The sequence below is a fragment of the Ranitomeya imitator genome, chromosome 1 (genome assembly GCF_032444005.1).
Source record: "Ranitomeya imitator isolate aRanImi1 chromosome 1, aRanImi1.pri, whole genome shotgun sequence".
Lineage (NCBI taxonomy): Eukaryota > Metazoa > Chordata > Amphibia > Anura > Dendrobatidae > Ranitomeya > Ranitomeya imitator.
Window position 1 is genome coordinate 462,627,664 of NC_091282.1, and position 24,215 is coordinate 462,651,878.

Sequence of the window (24,215 nt, forward strand, 5' to 3'; positions counted from 1 at the left end):
ATATGGAAAAATTATAGCTCTTAAAATGTGGTAACGCAAAAAATATTTTTTGCAATAAAAAGCGTCTTTCAGTGTGTGACGGCTGCCAATCATAAAAATCCGCTAAAAAACCCGCTATAAAAGTAAATGAAAAAAATGTATTTATTTCCATTTTCCCATTAGGGTTAGGGCTAGGGTTAGGGTTAGGGCTAGGGTTAGGGCTAGGGTTAGGGCTAGGGTTAGGGCTAGGGTTGGGACTAGGGTTAGGGTTAGGGCTAGGGTTGGAGTTGGGGCTAGGGTTAGGGCTAGGGTTAAGGCTACAGTTAGGGTTGGGGCTAAAGTTAGGGTTAGGGTTTGGATTACATTTGCGATTGGGATTAGGATTAGGGGTGTGTCTGGGTTAGAGGTGTGGTTAGGGTTACCGTTGAGATTAGGGTTAGGGGTGTGTTTGGATTAGGGTTGCAGTTATAATTGGGGGGTTTCCACTGTTTAGGCACATCAGGGGATCTCCAAACGCGACATGGCGACCGATCTCAATTCCATCCAATTCTGCATTGAAAAAGTAAAACAGTGCTCCTTCCCTTCCGAGCTCTCCCGTGTGCCCAAACAGGAGTTTACCCCAACATATGGGGTATCAGCGTACTCAGGACAAATTGGACAACAACTTTTGGGGTCCAATTTCTCCTGTTGCCCTTGGGAAAATACAAAACTGGGGGCTAAAAAATAATTTTTGTGGGAAAAAAAGAGATTTTTTATTTTCACGGCTCTGCGTTATAAACTGTAGTGAAACACTTGGGGGCTCAAAGTTCTCACAACACATCTAGATAAGTTCGTGGGGGGTCTAGTTTCCAATATGGGGTCACTTGTGGGTGTTTCTACTGTTTAGGTATATTAGGGGCTCTGCAAACGCAATGTGACGCCTGCAGACCATTCCATCTAAGTCTGCATTCCAAATGGCGCTCCTTCCCTTCCGAGCCCTCCCATGCGCCCAAACGCTGGTTCCCCCCCCACATATGGGGTATCAACGCACTCAGGACAAATTGGACAACAACTTTTGGGGTCCAATTTCTCCTTTTACCCTCGAGAAAATACAAAACTGGGGGCTAAAAAATAATTTTGAGGGGAAATTTTTTTTTTTATTTTCACGGCTCTGCGTTATAAACTGTAGTGAAATACTTGGGGGCTCAAAGTTCTCACAACACATCTAGATAAGTTCCTTGGGGGGTCTAGTTTCCAATATGGGGTCACTTGTGGGGGGTTTCTACTGTTTAGGTACATTAGGGGCTCTGCAAACACAATGTGACACCTGCAGACCATTCCATCTAAGTCTGTATTCCAAATGGCGCTCCTTCCCTTCCGAGCCCTCCCATGCGCCCAAACGCTGGTTCTCCCCCACATATAGGGTATCAGCGCACTCAGGACAAATTGCACAACAACTTTTGGGGTCCAATTTCTCCTGTTACCCTCAGGAAAATACAAAACTGGGGGCTAAAAAATTATTTTTGTGGGAAAAAATTTTTGTTTTATTTTTACGGCTCTGCATTATAAACTTCTGTGAAGCTCTTATTGGGTCAAAGTGCTCACCACACATCTAGATAAGTTCCTTAGGGGGTCTACTTTTCAAAATGGTGTCACTTGTGGGGGGTTTCAATGTTTAGGTACATCAGTGGCTCTCCAAACGCAACATGGCGTCCCATCTCAATTCCTGTCAATTTTGCATTGAAAGGTCAAACGGCGCTCCTTCCCTTCCGAGCTCTCCCATGCGCCCAAACAGTGGTTTACCCCCACATATGGGGTATCAGCGTACTCAGGACAAATTGTGCCACAACTTTTGTGGTCCAATTTCTTCTCTTACCATTGGGAAAATAAAAAATTGGGGGCGAAAAGATAATTTTTGTGAAAAAAAATGATTTTTTATTTTTACGGTTCTGCATTATAAACTTCTGTGAAGCACTTAGTGGGTCAAAGTGCTCACCACACCTCTAGATAAGTTCCTTAGGGGGTCTACTTTCCAAAATGGTGTCACTTGTGGGGGGTTTCAATGTTTAGGCACATCAGTGGCTCTCCAAACGCAACATGGCGTCCCATCTCAATTCCAGTCAATTTTGCATTGAAAAGTCAAATGGCGCTCCTTCCCTTCCGAGCTCTGCCATGCGCCCAAACTGTGGTTAACTCCCACATATGGGGTATCGGCGTACTCAGGACAAATTGTACAACAACGTTTAGGGTCCATTTTCTCCTGTAACCCTTGGTAAAATAAAACAAATTGGAGCTGAAGTAAATTTTTTGTGAAAAAAAGTTAAATGTTAATTTTTATTTAAACATTCCAAAAATTCCTGTGAAGCACCTGAAGGGTTAATAAACTTCTTGAATGTGGTTTTGAGAACCTTGAGGGGTGCAGTTTTTAGAATGGTGTCACACTTGGGTATTTTCTATCATATAGACCCCTCAAAATGACTTTAAATGAGATGTGGTCCCTAAAATAAAATGGTGTTGTAAAAATGAGAAATTGCTGGTCAACTTTTAACCCTTATAACTCCCTAACAAAAAAAAATTTTGGTTCCAAAATTGTGCTGATGTAAAGTAGACATGTGGGAAATGTTACTTATTAAGTATTTTGTGTGACATATCTCTGTGATTTAATTGCATAAAAATTCAAAGTTGGAAAATTGCGAAATTTTCAAAATTTTCGCCAAATTTCCGTTTTTTTCACAAATAAACGCAGGTAACATCAAAGAAATTTTACCACTATCATGAAGTACAATATGTCACGAGAAAACAATGTCAGAATCACCGGGATCCGTTGAAGCGTTCCAGAGTTATAACCTCATAAAGGGACAGTGGTCAGAATTGTAAAAATTGGCCCGGTCCATAACGTGCAAACCACCCTTGGGGGTAAAGGGTTAAACATGTCAGCTCGGCACACAAAAAATAAGCCCTCACCTGACCCGAGTTCACGAAAAATGGAGACGGGTATCGGAAAATTGCGCAATTTTTTTTTTTTAACAAAGTTTGAAATTTTTTTTAACTACTTAGATAAAAAAGAACCTAGACATATTTGGTGTCTATGAACCCATAATGACCTGGAGACTCATGGTGGCAGGTCAGTTTTAGCATTTAGTGAACCTAGCAAAAAAGCCAAACAAAAAACAAGTGTGGGATTGCACTTTTTTTTGCAATTTCACCGCACTTGGAATTTTTTCCTGTTTTCTAGTACATGACATGGTAAAACCAATGATGTCGTTCAAAAGTACAACTCGTCCCGCAAAAAACAATCCGTCACATGGCCATATTGACGGAAAAATAAAAAAAGTTATGGCTCTGGGAAGGAGGGGAGTGAAGAATGAAAACACAAAACCAAAAAAAGCTCCGGTCATTAAGGTCATTAACATGCTGGCTATTACAGTCATCACTAGAGGGAGCCCAGGAGCAGATTTTGCATTCAAACATGGCATAGATGATAAAAGCTGGATATTCGCGCTGTGAATGTAGAGTTTAAGAGGCTGAATGCCTCCCCCAATGCAGCAGACATATTCAGGGAGCCTCTCTGTACATCTACATTACACAATGATCCGCTCTTTTAACCTCTCCATGTCCTATGGCATTGCAGCCAAAATAGTAACTCTGAAAAATGGCACTTCCAAAAATGAATTCCAAAATGTGAAGAACTCGCATTATTAATTCCGACGGTTCCACAATGATCGTTTCCCCATGGGCCTTTTGGCTCGCACCGTAGCCCGGGTGACTTCATTGCTACATGTGCGCTGTGCTGTTATACTCCCTTTCTAGGGGAACAAGAAGGTACAATATGGGCTGGACTATACCCGTCCTAAGCAGGGTGACGTCCATGATCACAGAAGAATGCTTCTCTCAGCTGATGTTAAATTGTAAAAAATACCAAGACCAAGTTGTGAATCAGCCGTGGCTGCAGTCCAGTCTCCTACTATAATCATGGGGGGAATCAATAGGATTATTAAACAGGGCCTTTGGAGATCATAGTTATTGCTGCTCTTTACTTTATGTTCTGCCATCTGGAGTCATCAGATGTAACTCGCTATTATTATCCAGTTATGGATCTCCTGAGTCATTGAGTATATGATTACAGCCATTCGATTGGAGTCATTTTGGCTTTAATAGGCCTCCTCCCTTAGTTTCATGATTTCACAATGGGGCCTAATGGACAGAAATTGCAGTTGATGGCACACTTAGGGGGGTAAAGACAAAAGGTGCCAAACATTTAAGTGCAAACAGAACAGTAACCAATAGCCAGCTTTCATCTTGGTTATTGTTTACTGGGATTACAAATCTCTCTGTTCCCATAAGAAGCTTTTATGCCAGCTCCATTGTAGAGTCTTACGGAAACATTCTCAAGCTGAATGCCAATCGATTGGCCCATTATTGGGGCAAAACATATTTGTAAACCTCTTGAGTTGATGACTGTCGGACAGTTTAATCAATATCATCATGTCATAAGTAGTGCCACATTACTGGTGGTTCTAGTCATCCTCTGCTAATGGTACAGCTTCCCACACTCACACTGGGGTGTATGCAATTAAAAAAATTCCCTCCTATAACACAAAAGAAATCTCTACACTGCCACATAATAGCGTCTCATCAATCTAATGTCCCCAAGGAGCAGTACATTACAATATTCATGTATATCACATGACCTTAAAAGATTTGCCCACTACTTGAAAGCTCCTTCTTAAAAAGATATTCCCATCTTCTTAAATTGTTGGATAGTTCTTGTTAGTAGAAGCAATTTTGCTATTTACATATTATTAAAATTTCCGGTTGTTCTTGAGATATTAACACTTTTCTTTACAGATCACTGCCTAGAAGACCAACTATCGCTGCTAGGCAGAAGAACATGCGCAGTGCTTACATGCTCTTTTTCCTGACAAGTAGGTAAGCACTGTTTTGAGGCTGGCCACAATCACTGGAGTGTGCTGCTACCTCCTAACCTCAGGCCAGCTTCAGCATAATGCTTACAAGCTACAGAGCAGCAGTGGTCGGTCTCCTAGACAATGAGCTGTAACGAAAAGTGTTAAAGGGAATCTGTCACCACGTTTTTGGCTTGTCATGTAAAAATATCATTCAATTTAGTGTGAGCTCTGCATTATACAAGTACTTTTTATACCTCTTGACTCCCCACCAATGATACATAAATACCGTTTTTATTCCTCCTGCGGTGTACGTAAATATGCCTGGTCCAGTCCGATGGGCGGAGCTTATTGTCCGTCTCTCCCCCCTCCTGGCTTGCTCTACGCATTCCTTTGGGTAATTCCGACGTTTGCATACAGTTACCATGCGTGCGCATTCAAATGGCCTCTCGCGCGTGCGCAGTATGCTTTGCCCAACTGTGGGCAAAGCCGAAAAACAGTATTGCGCATGCGCCGGCATACACGATTGCTTTCTATGGCCTGGAAGTATACAAGTGCGGTGAAATTGCAAAAAAAGTGCAATCCCACACTTGTTTTTTGTTTGGCTTTTTTGCTAGGTTCGCTAAATGCTAAAACTGACCTGCCATTATGATTTTCCAGGTCAGTACGAGTTCATAGACACCAAACATGTCTAGGTTACGTTTTATCTAAGTGGTAAAAAAAATTCCAAACTTTGCTAAAAAAATTAAAAAATTGCGCAATTTTCCATTACCCGTAGCGTCTCCATTTTTCGTGATCTGGGGTCAGGTGAGGGCTTATTTTTTGCGTGCTGAGCTGGCGTTTTTAATGATACTATTTTGGTGCAGATACGATCTTTTGATCGCCCGTTATTACATTTTAATGCAATGTCGAGGCGACCAAAAAAAACGTTGCTACTGTACATAACAGCGATCATCAGATTGCTGCTATGCAGCTGAAATGCAGGCTTGCTATGAGCGCCGTACACAGGGGGGCGCTCACAGCAGGCCGGCATCAGTAACCAGAGAGGTCTCAAGGACCTCTATGGTTATCATCCTGACACATCGCCGACCCTCGATCAAAGCAGGGGACCCGACCTCTGCAGTAATAGTACGGCGGAGGTCGGGAAGGGGTTAAGTGACAAAGAAGAGCATTTTACTATGTATATACCCATATGGAACAGTTACCTTTAAGAGTGCTGCCACAGATTCCTGAGTGGCGTTCCTCACATCCTCTCCGTTTACTGTTAAAATCTGATCGCCCTGCATCAGCCTTCCATCTGTCTCAGCTATACCTCCTTTCACAATATCGGAGACAAATACTCCAGTATCATTTCTGGGGAGCAAAAAAAAGGGAAATGGTAAAACTCTTCATCTATAACAGAACATAACATGCAAGATCAAAGTTAATATTACATTTTTTCTTATTTTCACATGCATCTTGCATTCCCATCCAAAAAATATCTGCACAAGGGTGGGGAATGTATGGTTTATAAAATAAACTAAATATGGATTATGATTCAGAAAACACATGTAAAAAGGGGGTTAAACGTAAAACTATTTTGGACTCGTGCCACAGATTTTTTTTTACAGGACTAAACAGGCTAATCTGCAGTAAACTTTCCGCCAGATTCACGTCCTCCCAAAGAAAAGCCTTCTGCAGCATGGTCGGTCACTATGGATGAAATGACTATGGCCTTCAGCTTTTGGATGTTGTGGGCTACGTGCTGTTACATCACTTTAGGCGCAGGCTTGCTAAGGCCTGGCTTTTCACAGGCCTCAGAGAAGCAGAACTGAAGGACTAAGCAAATTCTTGAAGGTAATTGAAGTTTCTGATATTCAAAACAGCAGCTCTTAAAGGTGCCGTCCCTTACTCTAAACTCATCAAATCGATGCGATCAGTGAGACGTGTTTAATCAGTGGGGAGTCCTCACTGACCATGAGAAAGATGGACCCTATGGGGATGCAGCAGTAGAGTGTATTCGTGACCACAGCTTAAGCGACTGCATCTATACTCTGCTATTTTCAGCAGTCCCATAATAGTGTGACAGAAAGGGTACACAGGTGTCTGTGATTGGTCAGGGACAGGCGTTGTGACGCTCATTAAGGGGAATCTGTCACCAGGATTTTGTTGTTAAGACACAAGTAGAGAGCATACTTCACCTCTTGCCAACGATGCTTAACCCAAGACCTTTCCCTGGTTTCTTTTGGAGCTCCACAATCGTGATATCATACATATCTTCTTCCTTGTACTGTGCCTCATCTCGGTATACAGTCAGACGGACTTTTTGTGGAGTTTGTCTCAGCACATTTATGGCTTCATCATGTGTGGCATTTCTTAGATCAAGACAATTGACCTAAAATTCAGCATCAAAAGTCAATAGGTAAAAAGTCAAAACAAAACAGGGATATTATGATATCGATTAATCAAAGCCAGCCATTTTTACGACGGTCCTGATGAGGCGGACTGTGCCGAAGTCAGGTGCTCCCGATTCATAAACAGACGCCGTGTGTGCCTTGCCAAAACCTTACTCCAGTCTTGAATTTGATGGGCCATGTCTCTGTTCTGCCCCAGCTCATACCCACTTAGTCATAGCTGAGCAAAAATTGGAGTGAGACCATCAAACAAGGCTGTGGAGTCAAAGTTGGTGTCCATTTAGGTAGAGTCGGTATAAAATTTGACCGACTCCAACAATATATAATAGCTTGGGTCCAGTAGTACAATGCAGGATGTGCCGTAAATGATTTCATAAGAATTTGGGAAAGTAATGAAATGTCCTATAAATGTCTGTTCTGTTCCTGATCTAAGGATCTCAGCTTTTAGTTGAGGTGAATCTGTGCTGCACATTATGCACATGCTCAGTAGTGAGGCAGTGCTGTGGAGATTGAGGAGTCAGAGGGTTGGCTTACACAAAGCCACAGTCCTGCCACGAAAGCCACAACATTTTAATGTAGAGCTAAAATTTAGCTATTTTTCAATACATTTTACAGCAGCATTCTGGTGCAAACGCTTTGATGAATTGGGGCCAATGTGTTTATAATTTTTTCCTCGCTTACCTCTAAAATTTGGTCGCCAGCCCATAATCTGCCATCTTTGGAAGCTGCTCCTTCTTCATAAACTTCATGGATAATAATGGCACCCTGAGAAAAAAACAAACAAACAAAACAAACAAAAAAACCCAGTTCATTTTACAAAACAATAACGGAGAGTAAAAATTGTTACGTAAATACCAGGACAATAGACAATATTGGTATACTTCACATTTCTCTAAAGAGAATATGGCAGCAAGATGTCAAAGACCAATCAAGCAATGTCTTTACATGGCCAGTCCATTCTTCCTTTACTGAAAAAAAAAATCAGCATTTGAATCGATATGCAAATGAGGCTCTGTCACTCCAGCTCTAATCTTTCTTTAAGGTGAAAAATTGCCCTGAAAGTCCTACTTTCACCAACAGTTTATTTCGTTGTCACTCCTTGTAATCTAAGCTCAATCTCCCATATATTCTGCTCTCCAGGCGGATATATCTTACCTACAACAGTCAGCTTACCTATATCAGGACTGAAATAGGATAGGTTTTCACCTATAAATGTACGGTATGTACTGTATTTATTCCAAAGGGTGTCAGCAAAATATTAAGTTGAGGGTGCCAACATTTTTGTCCGGGTTGTGTGTGACATTACGTCCAATTTGCCTTTTTTCGGCAAATTGTGTTTTTTTTTGTGGTCCAATTTACCCAAAAGAATGAAACGTGTATCACAAAACGTGTAATTGCAATAAGTTTCTGGAACAATTTTGAGGTATGACACTTTTGGCTATGATTGTACTTTAAAGGAGTGGTGTGTAATTAAAGTTGATTTAAATCCTAAATGTCTAATGTAATTCACTAATTGCTGTTCTACTTCGACTAAAAAGTCCCTACAGTGCCAACTATCTTCTTTGCTTTTAAGCTCCATTTCGAAGATATTTTGTTTGAGAATCCCTAGTGTATGCTGGAATACTCAAACGGGATGTCATCATAGGGCTGCCAAATCTGCTTTCCCAGCCCAGAAAAGAAGCGTCATCGGTGATGTCCGTTTAAGGGCCTGCTCCATTGAACATGTGTCAGTTGTCAACGCCAATACATGCTCAGTATAAGCTCACTGTGGAATATTCCTTTTCAGTGCGCAGTGACGGTGCACTCTTTTGCTGGGTCTAATGAGAAGTAACAAGCAGGTAAGTGCACCGAGAGAATGCGGTGAGCATGTGGTTAGTGGGTAATAACTACCTACATACATTAATGGAGTAGTAGTAAGTGCTTAGCAATTCTGAAACACAAGTATACTAATGTTCAAAATCTTACGCATGTGTGGAAAAAAACTTCCTACATTAACCAATTAGAAGCAATAAATTACCTTGTCAGAATTTCAGGTCAGCATCTACTACACATCACTGTATACTAAATAACACTCATCAAAAGATATACAATACAGTACAAAAGATTTAGGAAGGTGTGGAAAAAATGCTGCAAAGTACAAATGTTTTCAAAAATAGAAGTATTATTGATTAATAATATGCAAAGTGAATGATCAAAAGAAAAATCTAAGTGAAATCCCTATTTGATGTGACCATCCTTTGCCTTCAAAACAGCATAAACTTTTCTAGGTAGATTTAAATACAGTTTTTGAAGGAACATGTTCCAAAAATCTTGGAGAAATCACCACAGGATCTCCCATGGAAGTAGGCTTCTGCAAATTCTTCAGTATCTTCATGAATTCCCAGACAACCTTAATTATTTTGATATCAGGGATTGGTGGGGTTCATGTCATCACTTCCAGGCTATTCTATACACTAAAAAGAATTTCTAAATTACATTGGCTGTTTGTTTGGGGTAGTTGTCCTATTGTAGAATAAATTTGGGGCCAATCAGACGCCTCACTGATTGTACCGCATGTTAGATATGCATTTGCTTGTATTTCTTTGCATTAAATTCTGACCAAACATATATTTGCGGAAATGCAACTGAAAACTTGTCGGTTACCTCCACCATGCTTAACTGTTGCTAACAAGACACTCATTATTTGACTGCTCTCCAGCCCTTTGGTAAACGAACTGCCTTCTGTTACAGCCAAATATTTCACATTTTGAGTTCAGAGCACTTGCTGCCATTTTCTGCACCTCAGTTCCTGTTTTCACATCTAGAGGGGTCGCTTGATATTGTTTACATGACGAACGTATGGTTTCTTTATATCTGTAATTCTTCCATGAAGACCACTTTTGGCAATATTTCTCCAAACAGTAGTTGGGTCTAGACGGGTCTCACTTGTGCCAGTTTTGAGCTAGTTTCACTGCTAGACATCCTCCAATTTTGAACAGAAGTATGATGTCTCATTCATCTGCTACACCAAGTTTCTCTGGCTGACCACTGGGTCCACAACATTACCCATTTCTTGCTGTCCTCAACGCTGAAAATGCAGGCAGATACTTATCCATCATGCAAAAGCATCAAGGAGGAGTCCGATTGGCTATAAATTTATTCTGCAGAAGGAAAATTACCTAAACATACAATTACCGTATATACTCGAGTATAAGCCAACCCGAGTATAAGCCGAGGCACCTAATTTTGCCATGGAAAACTGTGTAAGCTTATTGACTTGAGTATAAGCCGGGTATGCATTGTCCCCTCATCCCTGTCCTGGTATGCGTGGCTCCCCCCGTCACTGTCCTGGTATGTGTGGCTCCCCCGTCCTGGTACATACCAGGCTCCCCCGTTTTGTCCTGCTATATGTGGCTCCCTCCCCCCCCCGTCCTGTCCTGGTATGTGTGGCTCCCCCGTCCTGTCCTGTTATGCGTGGCTCCCTCGTTTTGTCCTGCTATGTGTGGCTCCCTTCGTGTCCTGGTATGTGTGGCTCCCCCGTCCTGTCCTGGTATGTGTGGCCCCCCCCTGTTGTATGCATGGCTCCCCTGGTCCCGCATGGCTCACCCCGTCCCATCATTGTATGCATGGCTCACACCCCCCCACTGTCCTACCCACCTTCCTCACGCCGTCGCTGTATCTCCGTTGTCCTGGCGCCGCAAGCTCTCCTGTGCTAAGCGGTCACGTGGTACCGCTCATTAAGGTAATGAAAATGCGCTCCATGCCTATGGGAGTGGAGAAGCGTGCATATTCATTACCTTAATGAGTGGTACCATGTGACCGCTTAGCACTGGAAGAGCCGCAAGCCCCGGGACGGAGATGCAGGGATGGAGATGCAGCGACGGCGTGATGATGGTGAGTATGATGCCTTCTGTTAACCGGCTCTGGCCACTGCTCCGCCGCTCCCCCGCCGGCTTTCTGGACAATGACTCATGTATAAACCGAAGGGAGCGTTTTCGGCGCAAAAAAATGTTCTGAAAATCACGGCTTATACACAAGTATATACGGTAATGTCATTAAGAACTATCTACAGCATAAAGAAGAACAAAGAGTCCTGGAAATGATGATATGGCCTGATGTCAACATCATCGAGTTTGTCTGGGATTACATGAAGAATCTGAAGATCTGTGGTTAGTTCTCCAAGATGTTTGGAACAACCTCCCTGCTGAGTTTCTTCAAAACCTATGTGAATGTGTATCTAGAAGAACTGATGTTGTTTTTGAAGACAAAGGGTGGTCACATCAAATATTAATTGATTTAGATTTCTCTTTTGTTAGTGGTTAGTCCAGCAGTCACCCCCAAAAAATCTATAAAACCAAAGACTTTTGTCCCAGCAAGAGTTAAAAACACCCATCAGTATTGGATGCAAAAATGCTAGTACAAAAACATGTTTAATACAGGTATGAGCTGAATCAAAAACCTTTTTTGATATTATCATTAGAGGTATGCTTTATGTAGACAGGATATATCACAACAATAAAGCATGACTAAGACTTAAGTTTGGTATTCAATAACCAAAGATGTACTTACCAGTAAAGTGTCTGCGCCCCCGACAATGCTAAGTCCCAGACCTGTTCTCCCTTTAGATATTTCAATTGTTGTTTCACATCCCGGTATAATTGGACAAGTGGTTGGGTCGGATGGAAATGTAGCTGGAGTAGATGATCGACTGGCACCTATAAATATCACAAAGGAAATATAACTTGTTTTGAACATGTTCTGGAACTACTATGGTCGTCCCATAAGAAAAAGTAGGAGTGCACATTTATACTGTCACTTCTTGGTGCAAGGACACTAATCTACGGTATATACCTTTACAGACATTAGAGATATACAGTACATACATACATACAAGTAATATACTGAATTATTTTTAAACTGGCATCCGATATTCCAGCAAACTTTATATCTCAGACAAGTTTGCTTTTTTTTCTTTTCTACAAGGTTTTCTACCTCCAAGTGACTGAATTGAATTTGTTTTGGTTTCAAAATGTTTAATATCTAATAATTGGAGACATTTCAAGCCTCATTGATGTCAAATTAATTTTACTAACTATACAAGCAGATACAGTAAAAAATAAGCTACTAAATAAGGAAATTCCATATAAAAATGATTATTGAATAAAAATATGATACATTGTTTAATAGGGGCAAAATTCCCAGACAGTCAGCCAATGCAGACCACTAATACAAATTAAGTTATATTATGTTGTTATTATTATAATGCATTACTTGCAAAGTCTATTCTCTCCTGCACAAAAAGCAACACTAAAGGGGTTGCAAAGTACTAGGAAAGCCGCTTCTCATTCCCCATGTTTGGCCTCGATAAAATAAAAACACCTATACTCACCTCCCGCAGGCGTCACTGTCTCCTCCTTAGGTCATACAAGTAATCAAGAGGGGTGGGAATGGCGGCTGAACGCTCACTTCCTCTTGATTACATAAACATCTGGAGGCGGGAAGAGCTACACCAGCTTTCAAGGGCGCAGTGCTCACCGGTCATAATCGGATGTGAGCCCCGGGACCACTGGAACAGTGCGGGCACGTGAGAGGAGTAGGAGTGTTTATATTTTATTGGGGCCAAACATGGGGAATGAGAAGGGATTGTCCAAGTAGTGAGGAATGAGAAGGGATTTTCCAAATAGTGAGGAATGAGAAGGGGTTTTGTCCAAGTAGTGGGGGAATGAAAAGGGGTTGTCCAAGTAATGGCGAATGAGAAGGGGGTGTTACGTGTTACAGAACCACTCAGCACCCAGAATATGTTGTGCAGTTGTATGTACAGTACAGACCAAAAGTTTGGACACACCTTCTAATTTAAAGATTTTTCTGTATTTTCATGACTATGAAAATTGTACATTCACACTGAAGGCATCAAAACTATGAATTAACACATGTGGAATTATATACTTAACAAAAAAGTGTGAAATAACGGAAATTATGTCTTATATTCTAGGTTCTTCAAAGTAGCCACCTTTTGCTTTGATGACTGCTTTGCACACTTTTGGCATTCTCTTGATGAGCTTCAAGAGGTAGTCACCGGGAATGGTCTTCCAACAATCTTGAAGGAGTTCCCAGAGATGCTTAGCACTTGTTGGCCCTTTTACCTTCACTCTGCGGTCCAGCTCACCCCAAACCATGAGGTCATCTGGCGTAGCTCCCCATCACTCTCCTTCTTGGTCAAATAGCCCTTACACAGCCTGGAGGTGTGTTTGGAGTCATTGTCCTGTTGAAAAATAAATGATGGTCCAACTAAACGCAAACCGGATGGAATAGCATGCCGCTGCAAGATGCTGTGGTAGCCATGCTGGTTCAGTATGCCTTCAATTTTGAATAAATCCCCAACAGTGTCACCAGCAAAGCGACCCCCCCCCCCCCCACACCATCTCCTCCATGCTTCACGGTGGGAACCAGGCATGTAGAGTCCATCGTTCACCTTTTCTGCGTCGCACAAAGACACGGTGGTTGAAACCAAAGATCTCAAATTTGGACTCATCAGACCAAAGCACAGATTTCCACTGGTCTAATGTCCATTCCTTGTGTTCTTTAGCCCAAACAAGTCTCTTCTGCTTGTTGCCTGTCCTTAGCAGTGGTTTCCTAGCAGCTAATTTACCATGAAGGCCTGCTGCACACAGTCTCCTCTTAACAGTTGTTGTAGAGATGTGTCTGCTGCTAGAACTCTGTGTGGCATTGACCTGGTCTCTAATCTGAGCTGCTGTTAACCTGCGATTTCTGAGGCTGGTGACTCGGATAAACTTATCATCAGAAGCAGAGGTCTTCCTTTCCTGGGGCGGTCCTCATGTGAGCCAGTTTCTTTGTAGCGCTTGAAGGTTTTTGCAACTGCACTTGGGGACACTATCAAAGTTTTCCCAATTTTTTGGACTGACTGACCTTCATTTCTTAAAGTAATGATGGCCACTCGTTTTTCTTTACTTAGCTGCTTTTTTCTTGCCATAATACAAATTCTAAGTCTATTCAGTAGGACTATCAGCTGTGTATCCACCAGACTTATGCACAACACAACTGATGATCCCAAAACACTTTATAAGGCAATAAATCCCACTTATTAAACCTGACAGGGCACACCTGTGAAGTGAAAACAATTTCCGGTGACTACCTCTTGAAGCTCATCAAGAGAATGTCAAGAGTGTGCAAAGCAGTCATCAAAGCAAAAGGTGGTTACTTTGAAGAACCTAGAATATAAGACATAATTCCAGTTGTTTCACACTTTTTTGTTAAGTATATAATTATACATGTGTTAATTCATAGTTTTCATGCCTTCAGTGTGAATGTACAATTTTCATAGTCATGAAAATACAGAAAATTTTTTAAATGAGATGTGTCCAAACTTTTGGTCTGTACTGTATGTATAATAGGTTCCATGTGAGATGCATGTCCCTAATGCATCAGCCCACAAGCTGCGCCCCTGGGCAGAGGGGACAAGATATTCCCATTTTGTCCGCCCCCACCTTTGTAATTCCCACAGTAAATATCGGCAGGATCTGGCCACCTGCGGCTATTGTAATGTATGTCTGGCCTGCCACTTTTCTATTGGCCTGCCCTCTGTATCTGTGTGATATATTCTGTGTCCTGTGAGTAAAGTGTTGTCAGACTGGAAATACGTGGAGAAGCAGTGATCTTTTATATGCGCCCATGTAACCAAGCAACTCCAGCCAAAGCAGAGTGGACCTACTGAAACACGGGGTGGTACTGAAAGAGGTACCCCAGCTTGGTAGACCCCGTTACACTGGTGGCAGACAGCAGGATACCCCTTCTACAGGAGGAAAGGAATGAATGGAAAACAACTACCAGAAGTTAAAGAGGACTACATTAAAAGATCTGGTGGAAGCCCGAGGGTTGATCGCCAGCAACAAAACAAAAGCAGATTTGATAGCAGCCATCATGGAACACGACAGTGCCGCGCCCCCCAATGTGAACGTGGAGGAGACTGAATTCCAGAGGGAGGTAAAGAACAGACTGGCGTTCAATGGCCCAAACCCTGCAGTAGAGATCATACGAGAGGTGATGGCTGATGTGTGTACTGATCTGAAGGAAAAGATGGCCGAGCGGACCAAAGTGGAGCTGGCCAAGATGGAGATGGCAGAGCGGAGAGAGAAGAGTCAGCGAGCAGGGGGAGCTCTGGCCTTCGACCAGGTACCTTCAACAGTAAGCCACAAAAAGATCCAGTATAATGCCTTCTGACAGTTGGGGGAGGCAGAGGAAGACATTGATGGCTTTCTGCAGGACTTTGAGCGGCAGTGTGCCCTTCATCAAGTGAAGCCGGAGGAACGAGTTCAGATTCTGGCCAGCAAGCTGACAGGCCGGGCAGCGGACACCTATCGTACGGTACCTGATGAGGACTGTATGGACTATGAGCGGATCAAAGAAGTGATCTTGGCCCGGTATGCGCTGACACCAGAGGCATACCACCAAAAGTTCAGCGGACTTATCAAACGCGTAACAGATACCCACGCTGAATGGGCCTGTAAATTACGGCGGTCACTGCTACAGTGGGTACAAGGGAGCCAAGCAACCACTAAGGAGGACGTCCTCCAGCTCTTCTTGTTAGAACGATTCTTTAATGGACTAACCCCCGAGACACAGGAATGGCTTCGGGATAGGTGGCCAACGACTCTTGAGGAAGCCGCTCGTCTGGCCAATGAACATCATGATGCCAGGAGGCCTCAGTTGTCCGGATCAAAGATGGTTACTAGGGGTCCGCCCATGGAGCTGGAGGGCCCCAAACCACCAAAGATTGTAGGGGGACCAGCTAGAAACCCGGCCTACCACAGTTCCACTGGGGCGCGATGCCACACCTGCCGTCAGCTGGGCCACCTGCAAAGACAATGTCCCAACCGGACTCAGCATACCCAGTGGCCAAAGGCGGGAACAGCTACCTTCCGCCGGGCCGCTGTACACTGCTACCAAGGCGAAGCTGACCCGGCAATGGGGGCTACAACTAACCAAGGGGTGGAAGACATGGAGGAAGTGCTACATGAAGTAGACCCCGTGCAGGCGGCCCGGGCAGATAATCGACAACAGCATCGACAGGTCGTGTGGGTTAATGGGAAACGCATGCAGGGACTAAGATTCCGGAGCAACTTTGACCCTTGTGAAGCCTCATCTCGTCCGGGACCAAGAGAAGACGGACCGGACAGTGGCAGTCCGTGTAGCAGGGGGAGCCATACATCGACTGCCCACTGCCAGGATTCACCTGAACTGGGGAGTTGGGGATGGCCTTGTTGAGGTCGGCTTGATGGAGGATTTGCTTGCAGACGTTTTGCTGGGAAATGACTTGGGGCCCATGTTGTCTGCCTTCTCGGTTGCCCCTCTGGCTGAGACATACCACCCGGAGACAAGCTCAAGCTGCGGAGGCGGAATCACACTCAGAGGAGGCCCAGGTAAGACATCCCAGCCCTACACGTATTCCCATAGCCAGACACATTTCTTGGGCCACCCCAGATGAATTTAAGAGGGAGTTACTTGAGGATCCTTCATTGGAGGGATATCGTGGGAAGGCACAGGAGGGGAGAGGGGTACTGGAAGGGGAACAGTTTATATGGAAGCAGGGACTCCTCTACTAGATCACAGAGCAGCACCACACAGGGACGAGCCCCACTATAAAACGACAGCTGGTAGTTCCCAAGAAGTATAGGCAGGAGTTACTGCGAATCTCTCATGACATACCCTTGGCCGGGCACTTCGGCGTCAGTCGCACCAGGCATCGTCTGACACAAAACTTCTTTTGGCCGGGGGTAACCTATGATGTTCGTCAATACTGCCAGATCTGTGACAGTTGCCAGCGCATTGGCAAGAGGGGAGATCGATGCAAGGCCAAATTACGCCCCCTCCCCATTGTGGAGGAACCATTTAGCCGAGTAGCGGTCGATCTGATAGGGCCGTTAGCCAAACCCAGTCCGTCAGGGAAAAGGTATATATTGACAGTGGTAGATTATGCCACACGGTATCCAGAGGCGGTTGCGTTACCTAACATACTGGCAGAGACGGTGGCGGCTGCCCTGCTCCAGGTTTTCTCACGGGTTGGATTTCCCCAGGAGATTATCTCAGACCAGGGTGCCCAGTTTACAGCAGAGGTGACCAACCAACTGTGGAAGCTGTGCGGCGTAAAGTCCATTAGAAGCGCCCCATACCACCCGCAAACCAATGGGTTGTGTGAACGCTTTAACGGGACGTTAAAACAACTCATTGGGACTTTTACCAGGACCTACAGGGACTGGGAGAAATTCTTGCCTCACCTCCTGTTTGCCTATCGAGAGGTGCCCCAAGAATCCACGGGGTTCTCCCCATTCGAACTGGTATACGGGAGACGGGTAAGGGGACCCCTAGACTTAGTGCTAGAACACTGGGAAGGGGAGGGCACCATAGAAGGGGTACCTATTGTACCCTATGTGCTGGAATTCCGGGACCGCCTACAGGAGCTGACCCAGGCTGTACGTGGGAACATGCAGGTGGCCCAACGGCACCAGCGCGTATGGTACGATCTGAGGGCCAGAGAGCGCACCATGGAAATAGGGCAGAAGGTCCTGGTGTTAGAGCCCACTAGGCAGAACAAGTTCCAAGCTGCATGGCAGGGGCCCTACCAGGTAGTGGGGAAAATAGCCGACACCACCTATAATGTCGCCGATTGTGACGACCCCAGGGTTATCCGCATGTTCCACGTGAATATGCTGAAGCCCTATCGGGAGCGCTCCGAAGAGGTAGTGGCCATCTGTGCACCTGAAGCAGAGGATTTAGCCGGACTTCCCTTGCCGGATGTCTTAGGGGAAAGGACTCAGTCTAAAACATGGGACCAGGTACACTTGGGTGAAGACCTAGGCCCCCGGGAGAGACAGCAGGCGGAGGAGTTGTTGAGCCAGCGACAGAGGATGTTATCGGGGAGACCAGGGTACAATCGCCTGGCACAACACAAGGTTGAGACCCAGGATCAAACCCCCCTGCGTCAAAACCCCTTCCGCGTCTCTGAGTCTGTACGAGAGGGGATGCGACAAGAGATACAAGAGATGTTGCGTTTAGGGGTCATTGCAGAGTCAGATAGTCCCTGGGCATCCCCCGTAGTGTTAGTGCCCATTCGGGATGAAGAATGCCCCGGCGACCTTCCAGAGGCTGGCTGACCGGCTTCTGGATGGTCTTCAGGACTATGCTTGTGCCTACCTGGACAACATTGCCATCTACAACCCGACATGTGAAGAGCATCTAAATCACATAGAGACAGTATTGGACAGAATCCACAAGGCCGGAATCACCCTGAACCCAAACAAGTGTCACGTGGGCAAAGCAGAGGTTCAGTATTTAGGGTATTGGGTAGAAAGTGGGAAACAGAGACCAGAACCAGCCAAGATTGAGGCCATAGCCAAATGGCCCACCCCACGCACTAAAACCCAGGTCATGGCGTTTCTAGGGACAGTGGGGTATTACAGGAAATTCGTTCCCAATTACAGCAGCGTAGCCAAGACCCTCACTGATCTGACCCGTAAGAACCAACCCCGCCAGGTAACCTGGACCCCAGAGTGTGAGGAAGCCTTCCGCCAACTAAAGGACGCCCTCACCAATACCCCTGTATTGGCCGCACCCGATCCAACGAAACGTTTCCTTGTTCACACAGACGCTTCTAGGTTTGGATTGGGGGCAGTACTGAGCCAAGTCGGGCCGGACGACCAAGAACACCCGGTAGCTTACCTGAGTCGGAAACTACTGCCCCGTGAAGTAAGCTATGCGGCCATCGAGAAGGAGTGCCTGGCGGTAGTATGGGCACTCAAAAAGTTGCAACCATATTTTTATGCACGATAGTTTTCCCTCCAAATGGATCATAATCCCCTAGTCTGGCTTAATCGGGTCTCCGGAGACAACGCCAGATTGCTGCGGTGGAGTTTAGCCCCACAACCTCTGGACTTCACCATCCACTACAGACCCGGCAAACAAAACGGTAACGCTGATGCCTTTAAGTCCAAGGCATACAGGTCATGTGCCTTTAGGACCAGGACATACTGGTCATGTGCCTTTAAGACCAAGGAAAGCTGGTCATGTGCCTTTAAGACCAGGGCATACTGGTGAAGTGCCTTTAAGACCAGGGCATGCTGGTCATGTGCCTTTAAGACCAGGGCATACTGGTCAGGTACTTCCTTACCTGGGTACTGATGTAGAGTCGTTGTACCCTTTTAATGCAAAAACCGTCGCCCGTGTAAGCCGGCCGGGTGGACCAAGATGGCCACCGGGAGTTGCAGAGGTGGTAAAATCTCGCAGAGAGCGAGAAGTGCCAATTCGGGGGGCGGAGCCACAGACACAATGTGGGCAGAGCCTCGAGACTTCCATGAATAGGCCCAAGCCAGGGCTTAAATTTCTGCAGCCAGCGGGGGCGATACCAGTGGTAAAAGTGAGGTGAGAAAACTGAGCGTTCCCGTGGCAGGCGAGAAGCGCCAGAAAAGCAGGCGGAGCCGCATTAGCACACCTTAGTGCGGGCGCGGCTTCCGGGAGAGATTGGTGCCCTTGAAGGGACCCGTCACCCCTAAGAATCAGCCCAGGCCTGGCATCCCACGTCGCAGGAGAGGATATGGAGAGGCGACACTCTCCATGCTCGCCTGTTGATGGTTCGGGGAGATCGGAACCTTGAAAGGATCCGTCGCCCCATTCATCCGCGGCCTACACATCGGCCGAAGCCGGGGGCTAAATTTTTGCAGCCAGCCGGAGCGTTACCTCAGGGAGGTGGGCCACAGGGAAGCTGAGGCTGCCTGTCAGCATGTGAATATCCCACTGCAGACTGGATCCACTCCCTATCGGTGCGCGTCCCGGCATGGAGCCGCCGCGGATGACTGGGTTTCAGCGCCGAGGAAAGCACGCACTCTATTGTTCTGCTGCAAGTCAGGTTTTGCAGCATGGACGTTGCAGGGATAAAGTTGAAAACCTCAATCCACCATCCCTTTGTAAGGGAGCTGGAGAGGAACCGTCCGCCTCCTTGTGCCATCCGCTTTTACAGTGGTGGGACAGTGGGGGGCTGCTCAGACGCCATAAAGAGGGGCCTCTGTCCCCGGGTGGACAGGGCCAGTTGTCCGGCATTAGGCCTGGCTGGGGAAGAGGGTACGTAGAGGCGACACTCCATGTCCTTGTCAGTTCAGGGTGCGGGGAGATCGGAGCCCCTTGAAGGGACCAGTCGCCCCTAAGAATCAGCCCAGGCTTCGCATCCCACGTCGCAGGAGAGGATACGGAGAGGGGACACTCTCCGTGCTCGCCTGTTGAAGGTTCAGGGAGATCGGAACCTTGAAAGGAACTGTCGTCCCATTCGTCCGTGGAAAAAATAAAATCTAAAATCAAAAATGTAAAAGGTAAAAATAAAATAATAAAGAGTTTTGGGTCTGAATAGCAGACCCGTCCGTGTGCTAAGCAAGAACTGGTTAGCGGAGAGCCAGCAGGAGGGTGTATACTGCAGGGGAGGAGCGAACTCTTTTTGTATCCCTTAGTGCCAACCTCCTAGTGGCAGCAGCATACACCCACAGTCTGTGTCCCCCAATAAGGCGAAGGAGAAAGATGCTTTATATTGCAAAAAATAGTTTTTGCATCACCACATTTTGAGAGCTATAATTTTTTTCCATATTTTGGCCCACAGAGTCATGTGAGATCTTGTTTTTTGCGGGATGAGGTGACATTTTTATTGGTACCATTTTCGGGATGATCGCTTTTTCTTACGATTTTTAGGAGGCAGAATGAACAAAAACCAGCAATTCATGAATTTCTGTCGGGTGGGGCGTTTATACCGTTCTAAGTTTGGTAAAATTGATAAAGCTGTTTTTTTCTTCGGATTAGTACCGATTACAGCAATATCTCATCTATATAATTTTTTTATGTTTTGGCGTTTTTATACAATAAAAACTATTTTACATAAAAAATAATTATTTTTGTATCGCTTTATTCTGAGGACTATAATTTTTTTCGTTTTTGCTGATAGTGCTGTCTGGCGGCTCATATTTTGCGGGACAAGATGACATTTTCAGTGGTACCATGTTAATTTATATCCGTCTTTTTGATCGCGTGTTATTCCACTTTTTGTTCGGTGGTGTGATGATAAAGCATTGTTTTTTTACTTGTATTTTATTTTTTTTATGGTGTTCACTCAAGGGGTTAGCTAGAGGGACAAGTTTGTAAGTCGGGTCATTACGGACACGGCGAAACTAAATATGTGTACTTTTATTTATTTTTCTTAATTTACATAAAGAAATGTATTAATTGGAACAATATTTATTTTTCTTTATTTAGGAATTTTTTGAAAATTACTTTGGCACAGTATATTATTTTTTTTTACTTTTTTACATTGTCCCAGGGCGGGACATCACTGTATAAAGTCAGACGAGCAATGTATCAGATCAGCCATCTGACAGGCAGTGAAGGAGGCTTATCAGGTCCTGCTCTCAGCAGGCACTGAGAAGCCACCTCCCTGCAGGACCGGGTCGGACCCTGCGGCCATCTTGGATCCGGGGGGTCTGCTGGCAGGGAGAACCTCAGAACAACCCGATCACATCGCGTTGTTCTGAAGGTCTCAAGGAAGCATGCAGGGAGCCCTGTTCCAGGGGTTAAAGTGCCATGAGCAGTCCGTGACCGCTCCTGGCACTTAGTCCTGGATGTCAGCTGTGATAATCAGCTGATACCCGTCCGCGATCCCCCCGTGAGTATGGCTGATAGCATATGATGTACTATCCCGTCCATTTGAATTAAGTCCCAGGTCACATGGACGGGATAGTATGTCCGACGGCAGAAAGGGGTTAAAGGCTTCAGTGATTTAAAACGCAAAAATTTTCCTCCAGCACAGTAAGTGCTCTGAAGGGGCTAACAGCCGATTTGTTTAAAGGGCTGTTTTTCTTGTGGACGACCATAGAGCAGGTGGGAGGTTGTCCACCTTATCGCCGCCCCAGGGTGTGGTCTGGGGGTTAAATAGCTGGCCTTCAGCGGTAGTCCGTGTTCAGCATGTGAGGAGAGAGGAAGTCCGAGAAAGCTAAACTGAACCTGGAGACTTTGCCAACACTGAGTAGGGCAGATCCCGGCTGCTGCAGAGACTGTGAGACTCCATTCTGTTTTGTCTCTCTTGTTTTGCCTGGAGGGCTGTGTTTATTTTCGGTTATTTTTGATTCACGTTGGTTTATGCTGCACATACAAAAAAACCAATGGAGGATTTAAAGAGACAACATACCTGTGTATCTCAGTGCGCAGCCGAGTGAGTTGCTCTACCACAATATATACACACACACACACACAATAATAACACTGTGATCCTTACTATGGACAGGTTCTGGCTCGGGAAGGCTGACATGTGGGAGACACTGCTGGCTGCTCCTATTCTCGGCAGCGCTGGGAGTAAATGTAGACAGCGATACTACATGGTTTTGTTGAATGTCTTTTTCCTCACAACTTATTGTCAATTTCACAGTTGCTTTTGATTTTTTAAGGAGATTGACAACCTACAAGAAATAAATACATCAAGTAATTAACATAAAACACACTGATTTAAGTAATAGACAGTGTGAGTGATTTATTACCTTCAAAAACTGTAGTTTTTCCATAAAAATTAATGAAATGTTAGGACTCAATGTGAGCAGCTACATAGAATAGATACTAAGTGAAATAACACTCCAAAAATGAGTCCTATGAAGTATTTATATGCAGTTTTCTGATCTTGGCACTTCTATATTTAATATACTATATTCAATGCTATATCTACATATTATATATGATATATATAATCTTATATATTATATACAATGGTAACAGTAAATTATAACACCTACCTTCTCAATAGGGTCACCCACCACTGGTTCATCATCTACTGCTAAGATACAGTCACCCACATTAATTCGTCCATCCTGTAAGTGAGGAACAGGTGACAAAACAGTTTCTCTATTGCAGCACTAAAACCCAGAACCCACACACATATACATGTATTTCTCTCCGTTCCTACTCACCTTTGCCGCTGCACCATAATCCGTTACACTTTTAATAACTACTCCATTAACCGTATCCTCTTCACTGATAGCAATACCCAAGCCTCCTTGGTCCTACAAGAGATGTAGCATATTCAGGGTTAAGGAACTGGGGGGATTTATAGGACATGAGTGGTGATGCGAGAGGATATTTTTTCTGGACTTCATCCTAGTAATTAACTGAAGAACAAAGCTACATACTAGCCTCTTCCCACCCAAAGATGGCCACTTATGTGTTCATATACAGATAACATGCCATGTCCCAAACTTTATCAAAATGGTTAATATTGATGTAGTGTGCAGAAGGCAAAAGAGTAGTCATACTGCAATATTTTACATTTTAATAATAAAAACGCCTTTTCTAAAGAGAAGTCTGACATACTACTGTATATTTAGTCTATGGCCGTTTTTGTTGAGTAAGAAAAGTTCTTGGTAAAAAATGTTGCCAAGTGTCTGGTAAACCTGATGGCACTAGAACCTTCTGACAGTCAAAGAGGGCACTCACTGCCTTACTATATGGAGACCAAAGAACTGGGCATATTTTGTGTGGTCAGGCAGGAAAAGATGAAGACTCATATGTGCACATTGTTCTCAGCCTCTTAATGTCACACAGACCACCATGCTGTACATAGCTACATAGCCCTTTCTCTTCCTAGTGGGTACAATCAGTGAAGTACAGAGACCGGACACATCACAGGAGTCTATGGTAAACCATGAGGTGTAATGTAAAACAACTATCCTTTACAACCCAGTGCGCCAAAGGAAGGAGCAAGACCACCAGCAAATATCATTTGAACTGATTCTTCTACCCTAAAAATTCAAGAAAGTGGGGCCTATCCTAGTCCATATAATGACCAAAATTAGTCTGATAGACACATATTGGCTACAGAGAGAGAGAGAGAGCAGGAGTACCACAGAGAGTGAGAGCATACAAGTGGAAGAGTTACTGAGAGATAGTGTAGGAG

General features: G+C 44.7%; 1 protein-coding gene across 2 annotated transcripts in view; it reads right to left on the minus strand.

Annotated features, from left to right (window-relative positions):
- Positions 1–24,215, minus strand: part of MPDZ (multiple PDZ domain crumbs cell polarity complex component) — a 246,070-nt gene that overhangs the window by 38,560 nt on the left and 183,295 nt on the right. For both annotated transcript variants that reach the window (XM_069764966.1, XM_069764959.1), the window contains 7 exons: positions 23,233–23,325; positions 23,059–23,133; positions 22,551–22,731; positions 11,804–11,949; positions 7,937–8,020; positions 7,043–7,236; positions 6,068–6,215 (listed from right to left, as the gene is read on the minus strand). In XM_069764966.1, the coding sequence (XP_069621067.1) occupies positions 6,068–6,215; positions 7,043–7,236; positions 7,937–8,020; positions 11,804–11,949; positions 22,551–22,731; positions 23,059–23,133; positions 23,233–23,325 (921 nt within the window). The remainder of the gene's footprint in view (positions 1–6,067; positions 6,216–7,042; positions 7,237–7,936; positions 8,021–11,803; positions 11,950–22,550; positions 22,732–23,058; positions 23,134–23,232; positions 23,326–24,215) is intronic.